The following is a 19,884-nucleotide window of genomic DNA, read 5'->3' on the forward strand; positions in this document are numbered from 1 at the left end:
GTATCTATCTGTGGATATATATATATTTATCTGTGTGTATATATATGTATTCATCTATATATCTATCTGTATATGTATCTGTCTATATATATATCTGTATGTCTATCTTCTATCTATCTCTGTGTGTATATAGATATATTTATCTGTATACATATTCATCTGTAAATATCTATCTGTATAAGTATCTATCTGTATATATATATATGTATCTCTCTGTATATATATCTATCTATATTTGTATTTATCTGTATATGTGTGTATCTGTATATATACACATATATGCATATCTGTATCTGTCTCTGTCTTGCACTCTTTAGTGAGATAATGGGTTACAGGTTTGCTGACACGTTGATGGTTCAAATCCACCAGCCACTTCATGGGAGAAAGATTAGGCCACCTCTTCTTATAAGCTTTATTCTTGTGGAGAGATCCATAAGAGATGCATAAGTCTCAAAGGTAACTATTTTAACAGGCACACTCCTGCACTACCATCAATAACAAGGATTAATCTCCATGTGAGTATACAGGCACATAGTCAAGACAAATGGGTAAAAGTAAGGACAGTCATGATCACATGCAGGTTAGTCAGATGGCTAACATACATACTTACTTGTATATGCTATAAATACATCAATGTATATGGTAGAATCGACAGGTCACAAATTTACGTAAGCATCTTAATTGTAACCAATGCCATATAGGGATGACTTGGTAGTCCTAGGAACATACTTTCCATGGTCATTAAGGTCAATTGGCATTTTGTACATCCTACATTGTTGAGCATCAATTAGAATTTTAAAAGCTTGTGTGTGGCAATTTAAGGTATTATCTCCCTGTTTGAACAAAGAAAAGTAAATAAAATAAAAATACATAGAAACAATTAGTACAAGGAACTAAAGGATTATACAACCTTCAACCTCCACTAACATGACATGAAAAGAATTGGATGGTGCCTGGCTACCACTGCTGATGTGAAATCCTAAAAGGGATCACAGAGGGTCCTGGATGAAAAAGGGGAAAATATTGAACAAAACTCAAAATCACAAAAATGATCAGGCTATCTAGTCTCATAACCCCTTTAAGACTATGTTCTTTAGTAACCTTTTGAGCTTTGCACTAAACTTACTTCAGAGATTTAATTTTAGCCTAACAATATAGCTGCTTGAAACAGTCAACCATCCAAGATTACAAAAGGCATTATTAGCCCAGGGAGAAAGCTCAGAAAGCAGGAAGGGATAAGATAGCAGTCTGAATGGAAACAAGAGCCATGGGGAGGCAGTATGAAGAGTGTGATTACAATGTGGGGATCGCAATTAATGTCATAAAACAAAATCAGTGTGAATGATTGAATAGAAAACCAACTGCTCTGTACAATGTCACTCAAACAAACAAATTTAAAAATATTTAGAGCCCTAGAAACCCAAGGGAGGGTTCCTATGAGTCAGATTCAACCTCCTGGAGTGTTTAGTGTGTGTGTGTGTGTGTGTGTGTGTGTGTGTGTGTGTTGACCACTGTTATTGTTGTTAGGTGCCATCAAGTTGACGATGACTCATAGTGACCCTATGAACAACAGATCTGAATCCTGTCTTCCTTTGTGCCATCCTCATCATTTCAGATATACTGGAGCCCCTTGCTGCAGTCACTGTGACAATTCATCTTGTGGAGGGTCTTCCTCTCTTGCTGACCCTCCACCTTTTCAAGCTAGTTAAGGTTAATATTTTAATTCCTATCTAATTCGACTGCTAATTTCTTACTTGGTTCAGAACTCAGTAGGAAGCATGGATAACAAATGGATTCTTCAAATTCAAGAGGAACCTGAGATGAAGACAGTGCATGGACTATGGTGTCACCACCACTGAAACGTCATACTACCTAGGTACTGGCAAGGTGGCCACAATAGAAATACTCTACAGTTGCAAAGCACTTGGTTCTTTCAAACTGTGAAGTAAAAAGACTGGTTATTTTATTTTGTTTGGAAGTAAAGTCTTATTTAGTCAGGAGCAAGATAGATTCCACCCCTCCTATATTTTATATATCTTACTTTCCTTGTGGTAGTTCTAGTAGTGCAAGGAACTCTCTTGGTGTAGACTGTAAAGATTTGCTCTGCTAACACAAAGATCACTCTGCTTACTCTCTGGAGAAAGTTCAGAGAAAATGTGCAACGTCTTCTGTGCAGTTTACAGCTGAGAAATCCAATAGAAGGTCAGTTATGAGTCTATTTTGACTTGACACATATTATTTTTCATTTTGTTTTATGTTTAATGTGTACGTAATTCTGGCCTGATTACCAAGATAAGTTTTTGGCTTTGCTTTAGAGACTTAGTCCTGATAGTATCTGATTGTTCACATTAAGATCACAATCTGGGTCTTCTTATTCACTCAGTGTCTATCCTACAGTCCTGGTTCCCCAACTCTTGACTCATAACAGGGTATAATAAAGAATTTGTTTAATAAATAAACAAACGTTAAAAAAATACTGAATGATAAGATAATAATTTAGTCTTCTGATATAAAGAACTTACTACCTATTTAAAAAGGAATGGGGAACATGTGTAGTTCAATAGAACACACACACACACTCATTAGATAGTGACTGGAAACAGGCAGTAATAATTGTTGGAGGATTTTCAGAGGTGAAGTTTCTGAGAAATACAAGGAACATCATGTGGAAGTGTGAACAGCATCAAGAGAAGAGGAAAATCAGGGGGAGGCTGAAAAATTATCTAAGTGTGAAGTGATGCAGACTGGAAAGGGAGGGAACAATGGAAAACCAGGTCAGTGAGGACAGAGCCCCATTGTGTTGACAAAAACATGCAGAGAACCCTTGTTTCCCTTCATGGATGAGAAAGAAACACACCAGCATGCATGCATGTGTATGCATGCACGTAGATACACAAAGTACAGAACATGTGGCAAGCTGAAAGACACATTGTTTCTAAAGGCAGGTACCTAGTGCAGCTGCATAAGGAAACAAAGGGGCTGTTGCCACTGAATACTTAGAAGACTTCCAGGCTGCACAAATACATGAAAGGCCTCTTGCAGTGTTTATGCACCACACTAAGGGTGTGCATTTACCTCACAAAACTAAGCCTTTGTCAGTTTAAGACCCTATTATTAAGGCAGGAATGAGAGGAGTGTGGGTTCTGATGCCTTCTGCATAGGAAAGAGGACTCTTTGGAGGGCTGTCCTTCCAGAGCCAGTATGAAAACTCCAGAGGTTTTTTGTTTTTTGGGTTTTTTTTTGTTTGTTTGTTTTTGGTGGTTTTTTTTTAAAGCCTTGCCTTTCTTTGCTTTCCCACGAGAGTTTCATTAACTCAAGATGGAAAAGCTCTTTCATGAATCCAGTTTTCTTATTGTGCACTAAGTGATCCAGATTGGTGTGACAGATTTTGATAGAAAAGTTTTTCCCCATACACATTGTTTTAAGTTCCCCAGAACTACAGCAGCTGGGCAGCTTTTTTACCCTGTCCCTGTCACAGACGCTCATTACCAGGATAGCTCTAGAAAACTCATTTCTCTGTAAACAGGATGACAGTTAGTTGCTCTTTTGACTTATTGCACTACTCTTTTGCGGATCATTTCTGTTATTAAATTGTGGTGAAAATATACATAATAAAATTTATTCCACATCAACCACTCTGCATGTGTAATTCAGTGACATGGATTAATTACATTTAGGTTGTGTTACCATTTTTGCTTCCGTTTTCCATCACTTCACTTCCATTAGGAGAGCCCTAGTAGCACGGTCCATAGGGGGATGTGCTGCTGACACAAATGCAGCATGACTCTGCCCGTTTGAATACTCTATTGGTCCCACCATAAAAAGATGAACAATCTCCTCCAGTGCAATTTACAGCTTCGAAACCCACTGGAGAATCAGCAACACACCAGTTCTAGCTTAATGGCAATGAGTCTGCACCTGATTAACCAAGACTAACATATCCCTCAATATCCCTTAAGCAAAAACTTCTCCTTGTCATTGGTCATTAAATAAAAATTCAGTAAGTAAGTTTTGAACACCTGCCTGTGCCAGGCAGTGAGCTTAGTAGTAGTCATGAAAACAGGCAACTCTAATGCATTTCAAATAACTAGCATTTTTAGGGCTTTCTCCACCAGCCGCTGTTGCAAATATGTATCTTATCTGAGTCTGAGCTCACAACCATTCTATTATTATCCCTATTCTACAAAGAAGGAAAATAAGATACGGAGATACTAAATAACTGGTCTGTACTCAAACAGAAACCGAATAAAGCTCTAGGGCCTGCCTTCTGAACCACAAATCTGGATGAATGGGGTGGGTGCTAAGTATCATCACAGAGAAAGTCTAGACTCTAGAGGATGATTTAGGAGGTATTTGTATTCCATTCAGATTTACAGTTCCTAGAGAAGTGCTATATAGTTGGCTTTGCATAATGTTGCATTTGAACTACATGGATCATTTATATGTGGATCCTCCCCCTACAAGCCCGCCGTTGCTAATATTTGATACTGTATGGATGGACACAGTGACAACAAAAATGTACTAAAACACAGAAGGAATTGTGAGGATGGTGGAGGAGGGTTTTATTCATTCTCTGACTAAGAGTCTAAGATGGTTAGATGGCCTTTAACAATGATCTCTGAGGAAGCAATTTATCTCTCTCTGGTGAAGGATAAGTATCATATCATGATTTAAATAGATACAACCAATACCTGAGACTTCGCAGTGTTGTTATTATTGTTAGGTGCCATCAGGTTGATTTCAACTCATAACAACCCTATGAACAACAGATCAAAATGTTGCCCCATCTTGCCCCCTGCCCCCTTGTGATCTTGGCAACACTCAAGTCCATTCTTGCAGTTCTTTGTCAATCTATCTCATTGAAGGTCTTCTTCTCTTTCTCAGTCCCTCTGCTTTGTCTAAGCATGATGTTTTACCAAGGCTCTGAATCTCCTGGCAACATGTTCAAAGTATGTGAGATAAAATTTCACCATCCTTGCCCTCAAAGGAGCTCCCTTTTTGCATGTCCTCCAAGACTGAGCTGTAAACGTTGCAATAGCAATGTTGTTGTTGTTCTTATTAGGTGCCTTTGAGTTGAATATGACCCCTAAAGATCATATGAACAACAAATCTGACTCATAAAAATCATATGGACAACAGATCTGCACCCTGTCCTATCCTAAACCGCCATTATTCTCCTTGACAAAACTTGAGCCCATTGCAGAAGTAATGGAATCAATCCATCTTGTTGAGTGTCTTCTTCTCTTTCACTGATCCTCAGTCTTTCCAAGTATGATGTCCCTGTCCAAGAAACAGCCTCTTCTAGCAACATGCCCAATGTATGTGATATGAAAGTTCACACTCTGATTAAACTTAAAAAAAAAATCCCTATATTAATAGAACCTCACAGTTCAAATCCATGTTACCAAAGTGTCGGCCTGAGCAGTTCAAATATATGTATTATTTAAAAATTAAACAAAACACATATTATTCAAGGGCCAACTCTAGTTATACACAGATTTTGGATGGTGAGGAAGATCAGGATGCTTCCTTCACTGCTGGGGTATTCAACGGTCAACCAAATTTAAAATTCCAATCAGAACATATAGTTTTCCTTCTCAAAGATCTCTAATGAGTTTCAAATTACATTCAGGATAAATGTACACATTCTACTCTAGCCTGCAAATACTCATCCCTCAAGTCTAGACCTCTTCAGTGACATATATCTCCAGCCACAGCACCTCTGAATGTGCTACTTACTCTCCCAGAGAGATCCCCCCCTCAATCTACCTCATATTCTGGTCGTAAGTGCCACATCATTTGTGTTACCCACTTTACATGTTGTTGTTAGGTAACCTCAAGTTAACTAGGCCTCATAGCAAGTCTATGAACAACATATAGGAAACGTGTCCTATCCTAGGCCATCTTTGTGATCTCCAGCATGCTTGAACACACCGTTGCAGTCATGTGTCAATTCATCTCACTGCAAGTCTTCTTCTCTTTTGCTGACCCTCTACTTTCCCAATAGGATGTCTTTTTCCAAGGACTGACTTCTCCTGACAATACTAGTCTATGTATGTCTCATTAATTAACAATGTTAAAATTAAGTAGGCCAAATGTTAAGTAATTCTAGGTGTCAGACAGTCTTCTAAATGTTCACTGAGACATCACAGCATCTTAATGATAAACCTAGCATTATTCCTGTATTTAAAGCTAAAAAGTAGTTTCAAAGTATTGTATACTTTTTCTTCACTACAATGGTGTAATATGTAATTATATGTGTAGTCATCTAATGCTTCTGAGGCCCCACAAGATGAGAGTATAAGCTGCTTCTCTTCATTATATCGTATTCTCAGAGTTTAGCACAGTGCATTTTTTACCATAGGCATGTACTAAATGTTTATTGATTACCTGATTGTATGAATAACAGACATGCATAAGACATGTTTCTCTCAAGGCTTATACATGTGCTTATTGGTTACAGTAGAATGAATAGATGAAAAAAAATTAAAGAAAATTTTTTATTATCTTGGAGTTCTTAAGAATATAGAATTCAATTGTTATTGTTTGGTCTCGTGTTGCAAAACTTTCAACATTCTCCTTTAATTTAATGATAATATGTGAGTTTGTGACTAACGTAGAAAGAAGGACAACAATTTTAAGGAAAAAACAATACAGGTTTCTAAGAAATACAGATCCAGGTTTTACTTTTCATTTTGCTAATTATTGGTGGTATGGTCTTGAGTAAGCCCCCTAGACCTTATGAATCTCCAAATTTATGACATAGGGTGTAGTGTTAGAACTTTGAAAAATAGTTTTTCTATCCATTGTTTTAGTCCCTTCTGGGGCATGGTCTTCAACTATCTCAACTGAGGACACACAGTCTTGCAAATTGCCAACAGCTATGGGACCAATATAAGAGATATTACTTTCCACAATGTGGAGAGACTGTGAAGAGACTGTGACCAACTGTGAAAGAACTATGAAAGATGTAATCAGAGGAATCCTGGAGATGGAGCCACAGTTAAAGATTTTGTTGCTGGACAACTGAATGAAGAGCTGACTTGTTCAGCTTCTGGACAGCTGAGGAAACTAGAGGTTTATTTGTGCTGCTTAACTGAACCTAGACTCCCACTTGTTCACTGAGATGCTGTCTTATCAGATAGCTTCTGAGGATTTGTGGAATTAAGGAATTGTGAATTGTTGTTAGACCAGCTTGGAGGTGTTTTTACTAAACCTGGACTTTCATTATGTGATATCCTTTGTGTTCCCCACTCCCCAAACACTGTGATCAGTTAGTGAGTCAATTTGCAATGAACATTTGACACAATGATTCAGTAGGAGCAGGAATATGGGCTGGCATGTCTGACCATGTAGCTATTTGTTTGGTAGTCTGGATATTACTGATGGGGCAATTCCCCTTTATGAAGCAGACAGAAGTCAGACTCAGCCACCCCCACATTTTATCTGCTTCTTTTACATAGGAAAAATAGACCAAATGGGAGAATTAGCTGAGATAATGGATATAAAGGTTGTCTGACATTCAATAACTTCCAGTTCTTTTCTTTCATATAACGAGATGCAGGGATTTGAGGCTTTGGAAATTATGTAGTTTACTTGGCCAGCAGTATCAGACAGACTAAACTTGTAAATTGAAGTTCAAAGTACAAATATGAGAGTGGAGGGAAAGTCCATAGTACCTGACCTGGCTGTCTCCACGGTGCAAATGAACTGAATAATCACGTAGCCTCAGCTCACTCCATGAACAAATGGGGAGCAGTGAGGACGAGAAAAGTACACAAATACTAAAGGGTCACTTCTGGTCCTTGTCAGCAGCTCTGGCCGGTAGGAAGTCAAGATAACAAACCAAGAAAAGGATCCAGTGAGTTCTTTTCGCCTGCTCTCTATTTCAAGGGGACAGGCCCTGCTTTGTTTTAATTCTCTTGAGTGAAAGAACTTTCCCTGAAATGTTCCTAGCTTCCGAGAACAGCTCTGGAGGCAAGTCTCATATGCTGGGCAGGGGTTAATCAGAAGCAAGCAAACAAGCCAATAGAGTTTACCCTGCCCCCAACTTCATGTGACCTTGGGGATGCTGAGGAGAGAAAAGGAACTTAGATGTCCTCTTCCTTCCCCCTCCCTAAACTTCCATATTCATTCTTCTCTTGGCCAACCTTGACCTTTTCTAAATTCCTCTCCACCCCAGATAAAGAAAGGAGAGCAAAGTGAGGTGGGTGGAAAGGTGCTTTCCCCTTCCCAGAAACAACAGAGAGCATACACTGAGGTTTTTTCCGAAGGAAACCAAAGCTCTCCCAAACACTGGACTCTGCTAGTAGTTTTGTCTTTTCTCCAAAGGGAAGATCTACGGCTGCTGTTGTTGCTACTCACTGCTAGGTCATCTGAGTTGAAAAACCTGTGCCTATGCAGGTGTGTGCCAAGCCCCGAGCAATGGGTTTAAATGCAGCTGTAATGAGTTCTTCAGCTGTAATTATCTATCTTATAAAGTCTTTTCAGGGCTATGTAAGGGAAAATTTGCAGTTAATTCTCTTTTACTGCGGCTGAGTTGGTTGTGACACATAGCACAGCCCTCCACTGGTTTTCTGAAGCTCTAAATTGCAATGGGAAGATACTGGCCATCTTTTCCCCAAGGAGTCACTGATGGATTCCAACTGCACGAAGAAGACTGTGTTAGCCACACAACTCGCTACAAGACTACACCACCAGAGCACCAGGGCTCCCTCTTGCTTAGCTAAGATGGGGCTTATCATAATCCTAAGTGATTTGACATGCTTTGTACTTTGTTTTAAAAAGAAACTGTAGACCCTGTCTGCAGAGCCTACAGTTGCGTTAGACTGCTCTCCCTCCAACCTCCTTAGCTCTGCAGGGGAATCTCATCTTTAGTTCTAAGTCTAGTTCCATGCAATCAGAATTTATGGTTTTAGAAGGACATCATCTTAAGCTTAAAAGAGGAAAAAATCCTTCTGAATGGTGCTACTGTGCAGGGAAGTAGACCAAAACCTTTAGAAAGATCTCAACAGGACTTTCTGTTTTGGTTCCCTATTGATACCAACCAGCGGGTCTCAGGTCTTGATTCTTACCCACCACATATTGACCACCTGCCATGGGCTGTGTGCTATCTGATGCAATTTACGTGGTATGAATACTGCATACTCATACTAGTACTTTCTAAATGCCAGGCACTCTTGTAAGTGCTTAACACACTAATCCTCACAGTAACTACACAAGCTATGTCCAACTTCTATTCCACTTTTAGAGATAAGGCATTTTTAATACACAGAGAGGCTAAGTGATGCACCCCAAGACCCATACGGCTGGAGCTGGGACTTAGAAATGGTAGTCCAATCTGCATCTGTAGTGGTTGGTTGTTTTTGGTTTGTTGGGTTTTTTAAATCTATAGTTTTTTGGTGTTTTTTTTTTTTACCCACCAAAAACCAAAGCATCTTTTGTTTACACACAACATATGACTTTTTTTCTTTTAATCCTCATAGCAATCTTAAAAGCTAGAATAATACAGTCCCCAATTCACAGATAAGAACACCAAGGCTTAGCGAAATAATCTTTCTGAGGGATTGAGCTGGGGTTCCAAACCTGATTCAATTCAATTCAGCATGATATTTGAGTATCTACACATGCTTGAGTACACTATGTTCAGCCCTAAGAAGACCAGGGCAAACGAGTCATCTTTATTGGTTTTATTCATTCCCTTAATTTTTTAAAAATTTATTTTAATGAAAGTTTACAGAGGCTTTGGATTTCCATTCATTCATAGTTGTACACTTTCCTCCCTGCCCACCGCTCCTCCCAGTTCGCTTTTCTCTTTCAAAAGTAAAAAAATAATTTAAAAAAATTCATTGTTATACAATCCTCCCCATCCCCAAGTCCACTCTACTATGCAGCTTTCATTCTGCCTCTCGTCATGACAATAATACTTAATCATATTTTCCTCCTAAACAGTTCTCTCTTTCATCAGTTTCAATGCACAATACATTATTTATCCCATTTTAGTTTTTCCCCAACCCCTATGTCAGTCCCACTTTACAACAGAGGCACTATGCAGTATTTGTCCTTTTGTGACTGAGATATTTTACTCAGCACAATGTAGCTCCAGGGCCACCCATTTTTTTACACTATTTCATGAGTTCCTTGTTTTTCAATGCAGCATAGTATCAACAAAGGAATGGCTAGAGAAGCTGTGGTCTTTATTTATTTATCTGTCCCTTTATTTTTAGCACTACCAATTCTTCCCAATGTGATGGGCACTGAATTCATTTTAAGTGCAATTCACATGCAATCAAGATATAGCAGAAATTGCAGCATCGTGCCTGTTCCTACAGAAAGATGTGCCTGAACTAAACCAAAGCTGACTCTCAGTTTCTTTCCAATTCTTTCTGACCTAGGCTCGAGGCTTCACTCATTTGTAGGTCCTTAATTTTTGTAACAAATTACATAAATATTTACTAAGCATCTACTGTGTTCCAGATATATGCTATCATTGGAAATACTTTTAAAAGGACCAATTAGTTCAGAAGGGAAGAAAAACACATAAGCAAACAATTACAACACAATAACATGTGGAATGGCCAGGATTCATTAATCACTCCCTAGAGATAGGCATCGTGCTTAATAAACCAGAGGGTCGGAGAAAAAGAAGACCCTCAATAAGCTGGATTGTCACAGTGGCTGTGATTGTCACAGTGGCTTAAGCACCATAGAGATTGTGAGGACAAGGGTGGAATTAACAGGGTTGCACATACAGTTCCTGTGCCTCGGAGCTGGCTTGATGGTACCTAGCAACAATATCCCACCATGGCATGTATTCTAAGTATTGAAGGATGAATAAAGGCATTTTCCAGATGAGAGTGGATCAGTGGACTAGAAATTACTAAGCACATACTAAATGCAAAACCCTGGATTGAGATGGTATCCTTTCAACTATAATTCAATACACAGAGGGAACAAAGAACTTGTTCAGGGTGTCAATGAAAGAAAATCCCTGAGTGGAATATTTGAATAATAATTTCAGGGAAAAGGCAGTGCAGACAGAGAGGAAAACATGGACACAAAGGACAGCATGTGTAGAGGGAACAGCAAGTAGAGAGGGAACAGCATGCAGAGAGGGAATAGTACATAGAGAGGGAACAGCATGTGGAGAGGGAACAGCATGTGGAGAGGGAATAGTACATAAAGAGGGACCAGCATGTGCACAGGGACCAGGATGTACAGGGATCAAGAAGAGCAGCACATCTGAAAAACAGTACTCAGGGCACCTCAGTCATTCAGGTAGATTAAGCAGGAAGTGAGGAAAGAAAAGTAATTAACATTTAGATTCTGAAGGACTCAGAACATCTGGTAAGACATTTGGATCCTATCTTGAAGCCAAACCCAAACTCAAAAACCCCTGTTGCCATTAAGTCAATTCTGATACATGGAGATCCTTCATCAACTTGCCAGGGCTATAATAAATCATTAAAAGAGAAGAGGACTCATCTTTCTCCAGGAGACTGGCTGGTGGATTCAAATTGCCAACTTTTCTGTTAGCACGTTAACATGTTAACATACTATGACACCAAAACTCCTTACTTTGGAGGCAATGGGTTGCCACTTAAGGAAAGAACACAACACATCCTGTTACTTAGAAGTGTAATTCCAGTGCCAGAATGGAGTGTGAATTGGAGTAACAGACAGCCTGAGGACAGTTGGTGGGTACCATAAAGGTTTAGAAGTAGGATGATGAGGCAGTAAACTAAGAGAGTCACAATGGGGAAGAAAAAGCAGGTAAAAGATTAGTGGAAAGACTAAGGTGGATTGGTAATGGTGAGTGAAGAGCAAAGAAGTAAGAGTGTCTGGTGAATGAATACCAGCTCAAAGCTTGGAACACCAGAAAAGCAGCATTCATGCCGGGCAGTTGGATCAGAACTTGTAAACGGAGACAAGAAACTAAGAGAGTTGGATGTTTTGCATGTATATTTATTGACAAGCAAGTGAGAGTGTCCAGGGAGCAAAGGATGGAGGTTTAAAGGGAGACTAGAGCTCTGGTGGCCTAGCAGTTAAGGAGCTGTCCGGCCATTCCAAAGGTATGTGGTTCAAATTCATGAGCTTCTCTGAGGGGAAAAAGATGGACAATTTCCTCTCATAATTTGCATCCTCTGAAAGCCTAATGGATGGGTCAGTCTTGCCTCTAGGACAATGAGTTTGCTATTATGTGCATTTGGGATTTGGTGTTTTGCTTTGTTTTAATTTTATTTTTAGTGGACACCAAAGTCAAAACAGTGAATTTTGATGATCAGATTTCCAGCAAACTTTCTACATAAGATGGCTTCCTAACTTTGAGCCTGGGAGGCAGAAGAGGCCAGGTGTGAAATCTTTGGCTCCGATGCCAGTCAGGTTCTGCCCAGGTAAGTAGAGCTGTCATGAATACCCAAAAAGAGGCAGATGTTTCCTCAAGGGCTCTCCCTGACAAGTGTGGGAGCTGCATGACCAGGCTTGAAGAAGACAGCAACTGGGGTTTGGGAGGACACAGGCACGTGGACAGGCTCCTGCGGGAGCTCTGCAGATGCAGCAGCTCAAAGAAGGAAGCTTTCTTCCCAGCCTCCTCCCGAGCTGCACGCAGCTCCAGCATAGAACTGAGACACACACTCTCTCTCTCTGTCCTGTCTCTGTCTCTGTCTCTCTCTCTGTGAGAAACTGCTGAAAGTGTTTATTCAGGGCACTATATATCAAACACAGCCCTAACCAGCAGACAATAGCGATTTGCGTAGACAATTAACGCCACCAAATAAACAGCAAGATAGGCGGTGTTGAGTAGAAGGTGAGACTCATTTTTCAAAATCGGGGTGCCTCCCTTGAGGTCTCAATTACAGGAGATGCTTATGCACACAAAACATTTAGGTAACAATATCTGGGCATAGACCTTAGCCTACTGTGACCGAAGAGAAAGAAAGGCCGGAACTAAAATGCAAAAGAAAGAAAGAAACTGTTTGGAGATTATAGGTCTGCTACAGTATAAACTTTTGCCTTTCTCTGGCTTACTGCTATAGCAAAACCTGATGGTTGTCTTTGTGAAAAAACGTGTCTGTATCTAGGTCCCTGGCAGTGATTTGCCTCTGGGAGGGCCAGCAATCTATTTAATGACTCCATTGACGTCAATAGCATAACTGAAATACTTACTAACATGCATGATTCCAACTTTCAGAGGTGGGGGTGGGTGACTGGTGTTTTTCGGTAGTTCAAAAACACGAAGTGGAGTCTTTGCGGAACGAACTCCACTCCTCACGAAGCAAGTGAGAGATGAGATGCTGTGGGTCTCATCGGCTCCATTTAATAGGAGGAAACATTTATGCTGCATTTATAAATTAATTTTGAACTGGAGAAATAGCCATTAATGAGAAGAGATTTCTCTTTTTTTGTAATATTTCCTCAAAGATAACGTCTTAACTATTTGTACTGCAGCTGATTTATTAGTGTTTTTGCGACTACCCATACTTAATTTTAGACACATATGAAATCACTGCAAATCAATATAAATAGCTCCATGTGGATGCTCCGGAATGAACTTTTACAGGAGAGCTATTTTAGACAAAAGGCAATTTTTACAAAGCAACCATTTAGGGCATTATTCTCAGATTTCCCAGGATTTTTTTTTTAACACGTTTGCCAAATCATTTTAGATACAAGCTGCCTAAACATTCAAGATGACTTATTAAAGATGATTATCCTTGAAACTCAGGCCACATTCAGAACATTGAGGGGATAATTTCAAAAATTTCTATGTGTGTGTGTTTTTCTCCCCTTTATTTTTTATTTTTTTTAAATTCATCAATTTTTTTTAATCATAAATGTTCACAGTCTTTTGTAAAGAAGTGTACTTTATTCCTATTTGCCCATAAATGTTGTAACCCTGCCAGTTTGTATACTGGAGAAAGCAGGCAAAGGTTCTTTGTATGTAGAGCTTCATTTCCAGTCCCTGAGACAGATGGCTGAAAGGTTCTTGGATCCTCACTGTGGTTCTCGGCACACTTTGCTTGTGTGCACAGGGTCCTGTTACCACACGAGTCCTTGGACACACTGATAAAGAATGAGAAATCAACCAATGTCATAGATTTCTGAATTCCTTGGAATTAAAGTGAGTTTTCTGTATCCTTGTCCACTCCTTTAAAAGCTAGCACACTCACATGACCCCCAGAGGTATAGCTGTCATCAAGCAAAGCTATGGCAGGAACCCATACTGAGGCACAGGCTGTCTAGGCAAACGTCTCTTCTTTACTATCAATTGATAAACAACCATCCCATACCACTCCCCTCAAAATGTCCTGGACACACAGTAGAAGAAATGTGTATCCACAGGACTGAAGAACAGCAATCACTTCTGTGCCTCACTTTAGCCAATCTATTTCTCCCTTTACTGGAAAAACCTGTGCCACTTCATCTTATTTCTCAGTGTAGAGCCTTTTCTTAAGAAATTCTCTGAGAGACAAGCACTGAAAGCCACCACAGACCAACACTGTGGATGCCCAGGCTAGGATAAACGTTGGGTCTGTGCAATCATGGAGCTCTCTAGCCATCTTCGTGACAGGGATTGCTGTCATTTCCACTCGTGGACTTCTGGTTTGTTCTAGAATCTGCTAGTAGCGGTGATACTACTGCTTGATATGCTTACCGGGAAATGTGAGAACAAGAACAACAGTATAGTTGGGCCACCCTTTGCACATCAACTTGATTGCCGCTTTTTTGCTGTCCGTATGGCACACATTTTTACAAATCAAGCCACATCTGTATGAATCTAAGGTGCTGATCATTGAACACTTCTGTAGTACTTTTCGTAAGGAGAAAAAGATATAAACAATAGTTTATCTTTTCAGTAAATTCTTACATTCATGTCTGTAACTAGGATTGAAATGCATGCAAAAGCAAGGAGTGGACTGATGTGGGGAAAATGGGATAATTATCCTATAAGCACATGTATGAATGCATGCACACATACACACATTTTTCTCACTTGTCTATTTTTGTCAAAAATAGCTAGGATCCTGGAATCTTGATCATTGTTTCAATTATTTAATTTCAAATGTTTACATGAGATAAGAACCCAAGTTTCTGTCTCCTTTTGGAGTTCTCCTGTTTTTTGGTCTGTTCAATCCCAGAGCATTCTGCAGAGAGTCTGGAATTAATGCTTGTGAAAAGACAAAATATGATAAAAATTCAGCTGCTTGTTAAACTCTATTAGCATGAAGCTCGTTAAGCTCATTGGCATTATCGGCCCTCCCAAGAGGATTCACAGCAGCCTCCGCCTCCACCTGGGAGCACAGGCTTCCACATGATTTCTTTTCTTGTCTGAGTTTTACATTCTTTCTCACTTTATTGTTTTCTTTTGGCTTTTGTATTCAGGGCACAAAAATTCAATTTCTTACATTTAACTGCTCAATGACTTTATGAACACAACAGCCTATGAAACAAACAATGTGCTTCAAATCACTCTTAATTTCAGTGCACCTGATGTTTATTGTAACAAAAGCCTGCGTGAATATCTTCATAGCTATAGATAGAAAAATATTAGCTTATTACCAAAAGTTAATCCATGAGCATTTATTTAGGATAAAATCAATGTATACACATACACAAAATATATATTATACACACACTGTCACATATATTTGGCACTTAACAGCAACATTATAAAGTTAAGCTTCTTGTGCAAATAACCATGCTAAGTACCATGAACGACAGAGAGATGACTAAGATACAGCTTCTGACTTAAAGAACTTACACTTTAATGGAGAAGATATATAATCCACTAATGACGTTCTATCCTAGAATAAAATTGTGGTCATGGCACAGAAGAAAGCGTAACCAAGTCTGAGGAAAGACAAAGTGAACTATTCCCGTCAACAGCACCGTCTAGGAAACCCTGTGGGACAGTTCTCCTCTGTCACATGGGGTCACGAGGAGCAGGAATTGACTTGACACCATCTAACAACAATGCTGGCTGGTTAGAAAACTCGTAGGCCATTTTCTCAGAGGAAGGAAATTTATGGTGAGTGAATGAGCATAGAAAAGAATAGCCTGAGTAAACCAAGGGAAGGTACCTCACAGTGAGGGACTTGCTTTGATTTCCCCAATGAATTGTTTCAGTTAATGATCAATTTGTTAGACTAAGATGCCAATTTAGCCATAGTTTCTGGCAATTAACTTTCAAGATAAATTACATTTTATTCATTTAGATGTTAAAAACAAAACAAAACAAAAACAAAAAGCCTTAGCTCTCCCAGTCCAAAAAAATGCTTCCTTCCATATAATAGTCCAGATGGCCTAGTGGTGAGGAGCTGCAATACAAACCCAAAGGCACATGGTTCAAATCCAGCTGTTCTTGTGGGAAAACAATGGGCAATCTCCTCTTGTGCAGTTTATTGCTCCTGAAAACCCACTGAAGGGTCAGCTGTGAGGTGGTTCCAACTTGACAGCACATAACAGCAGCAACAATAATACCAGACAAGTTTTCCTAACAGGATAGTTTGTGGGTAAATCTGTGTAAATTATTGGAGGTTTCTCATATTGTCTATTTTGGATTTCCATAGAAAGGAATGAGTTCAGTTTCCCTACTCATAAATGAAAGTCAGATGTTATTATGAACACCCATATTTTAAGCAGACCACCAACTCCCGCATTTCAGTACACTGGATGCCACGTATTTTTCATTCTCCTTTAAAGTGTCTATTCAAACACACCTCTTTGTCATATGCTGATAAATATTAAAATAACAGGAAAAATCTGCCTGACTTATTCAAGCTGATAATAAGAACAAAACACAGGATGTGTGTCTCCCCCTTCCTTTTCTGACCATGGTTAAACGTTAAGAAGATTTTGAAACCTATAATTACATAATAATTGGTTATCGCTACATTTTCTTCCCAACAAAAAGCCCGGAGTTTTGTAGTTTGCCACAAAGACAGGCAGAAAACAAATTGCCTAAGTGGTATTGTCATTCTTTGTTCCATTGTTTGAAAAAGGATTCAGACAAAGAATTTCCATTTGCCAAGCTGTAGTTACTGAGCCAATAATCGCAGGCTGGCCTTTGCAACCGAATCTTTGGCTAATGAGTTAATTTATAGTACCACAAATTTCATGTATTCATCTAATGTTTGTCAGTATTGACTACAAGGAAAAGAAAACAGTTTATTCAAATTGATATAAAAAATACCTTAGTAAATTTGGTTAATAGCAATGTAAGCATAGATCTCTGGTGGACCAGTATGACGAAATGATGGGAGTTACAAAACCACCTCCTTTGATCTCCAAGTATGTATTTACATGCTAAAACATTTTATTTTGTTTCTTTTGCTACAACTTCAAAAGAAAATAGTATACCCCAACAGGCTAGGCTTTTGAAATCTACAGATAGATGACTATTTACTCTCCACTCCCCTATTTTTTATCACATGGTTCTAGAATGAGATTCTTCTTTACTTAAGATCTTTCCTCACTTTTATTCTTATTCTCAATCTTTCTCCAAAACACACAAAATATTCTTAAAAGCATGTACCATAAATACTTCAGACACCCATGGGCCAATGCAATCTACAGCCTTTGTTCCTTGTTTTGAAGAATTGGGCTTTTTGTAATATTTGCACTATTTTTATGGACATGATACAAGCAAGAGAACACAACCACCAAAAAAGGAAGGTCACAAGTATAAAGAAAAGAGTAGTACTTCTGGAAATAGAAAAGTGTATGAGGCAATGCAAGGTATTGGGTGATGTAAGTATGAGTTCATCTTAGTTGTTTTCCTGTTGTTTTACTCAAATCTACGTCTTCATCATTGGGGACAGATTGAAGGATGAATTCAACGACCATCACCATTGTAGACTTTTAAAAGTGTCAGTAACTCATTGCATTTTATATTAATAATTTATGTCTAACACATCCACACAGCATTTCTTCAAAGTAGCCCTTTCTCTTGGAAACACTCAAATCTACATGTAAAGTCAGTGCATCTTACTGAACCATGAAAGGCTGAATTTCCTTAAAAAAACACCTTTGAGGAACAAGTTTGGGTGACTTCCAAGAGCAATCATCTATGACCTGGTAAAAGCCTTTGGTTTCACACCTAGAAAGGATGTAGATTCAAGTGGGATCTCGAGTTGATGCTAAGAGGAAAACCACTAACACAGCCTGTTGGGAGGTTGTCTGGCCAAGGTGGAGCTCCTTGAAGTTGGTCCTCAAGGAGCTAATTGGGGCCAGCAAGCTAAGGTTGAGGTTTATGGTCAATATAGACTGCCTCTTGCTTCTCTTCTGAGAAGCGACATTACCTATCATATTCTGAAGGTAAGGCCTACTGGGAAATTTTTTAATACTTCTTTCTGTTTGGTTTCACAAGAAGTTTCTTTATGCTTTTGAAAAAGAGTCACCAAGAGACATAACTTTCAGGACTGGAAAATGCAAGCGAATGCTATCATTCCACAAGAAGCTTCTGAAGACAAGACATATTTACAATATAGCATTGAGATAGACCTCATGACATGGCCTACCTTGTAGGTTGACTCTGGAGGCTGGAGGCTGACTGGCAGCAGGGGATCTCCTATGAGACAGAAGAGAAGGCCTGAGTGTATGTATTAATGTATTAATACCACCTTCCCTCCCCCCTCCCAAGTCCACCACTGAGGAGCTTTCCAGGTTAAAACTGAGCCATGAGTGACATAATGCCAGCTCCGGAAGGCAGGTTCCTGTGATAGCTGTAGATGACAGCAATTCTGTCAAATCCAGATGGTCTGGAATTCCCCTAGGCATTGATTGCCTCAGGATGATCCAACTCTCCAGGAAGGAAGCCTTTGACTAGAGGTCCCAAACTAACCTAACTAACACGTTTTAGATTTTGCTGGTCCACAACGTCCTTAGAAGAGGACATTTTTACTCAAGAATCACACCAACTGTCAAAGTGAATCTCAATTCTTTGGAGAATAGAACATCACAACCATAGACAGATAGAACCAGAGAAGTACTCAGAGATAAATCAATCTAAGCTCTGAATGTTACATCTGGGGTGACTGATTACCTGATGGTTGAAGTCACTTGCCAAAGGTCACACAACAATGAGTGACTGCACGGTGTTGTTTTTTCACTGAAGGATTATCCTATATAATAGCAAAGCTGCTGCATCAGCCAAATGACACAAGCAAACAGACCCGTACTCCATAAGTACTGGGGCTTCTCCTCTCTTTTCTTTATTTTCACAATCTACACCTACTCCTAATTTTGCTGCTTCCACTAACCTTCTCAAATTTGCAGAATTCTGTTAAACTCTCAGGAAATCTCAGTTCCCTGGATTGTGACCTGGTAAAAGACTTTGGTGAAAGCTGAAGAACTTCCTGGAAAAGCACAGAGCGGTGGCCCTTGAGCTCATGGGTGTTATCAGAATGACTTATAGGAGTTGATTAAAAACCATTGTGGAAACCTACACCCAGAGGTTTTGGTTCCAACTTTGAGACAGGGTTTGCTAATTTGCATTTCTAACAAGTCCCTGGTGATGCGTATGCTGCTGGTTGGAAGACCATATTTTCAGAAGCTCTTGTGCAGAGGACTGTGCCTCACTGAGGATCAAAGTTACAAGTGAGCCTGAGTCACTCCGTAGGCCATTGGCTGTCAGACATGGATTAAAGTTCAGACACACGTGGGAAGCCAGTACATATTATTCTGTGCTTTTATCCCTGGATAGTATATTTCAGTGTATTTGGGACTCCTGGGAATTTGTGCTTTTCACCTCTTGCCCAATATGATATACAGACAAATTTCAGAAAACACCCAACTTCCAATGGCAAGGGAGTGCTGCAAAGGTTTACTAAAGAAGGGTTTTTATCCTAGTATGGTCACAAATCTATTTTTCCTAGAATTTTTAAG

At 39.4% G+C, this 19,884-nt stretch overlaps 1 protein-coding gene across 1 annotated transcript in view; it reads right to left on the minus strand.

Moving 5' to 3' along the window:
- The window catches only part of LOC102861781 (cAMP-specific 3',5'-cyclic phosphodiesterase 4B-like), a 639,297-nt gene that overhangs the window by 172,214 nt on the left and 447,199 nt on the right, over positions 1 to 19,884 (minus strand). Inside the window, exon 5 of the mRNA XM_006879759.1 lies at positions 18,519 to 18,568. Coding sequence (XP_006879821.1) covers positions 18,519 to 18,568 — 50 coding nt within the window. The remainder of the gene's footprint in view (positions 1 to 18,518; positions 18,569 to 19,884) is intronic.

This window comes from Elephantulus edwardii, unplaced genomic scaffold (assembly GCF_000299155.1).
Source record: "Elephantulus edwardii isolate Elephantulus edwardi_28Jun2011 unplaced genomic scaffold, EleEdw1.0 scaffold00005, whole genome shotgun sequence".
Taxonomy (NCBI): domain Eukaryota; kingdom Metazoa; phylum Chordata; class Mammalia; order Macroscelidea; family Macroscelididae; genus Elephantulus; species Elephantulus edwardii.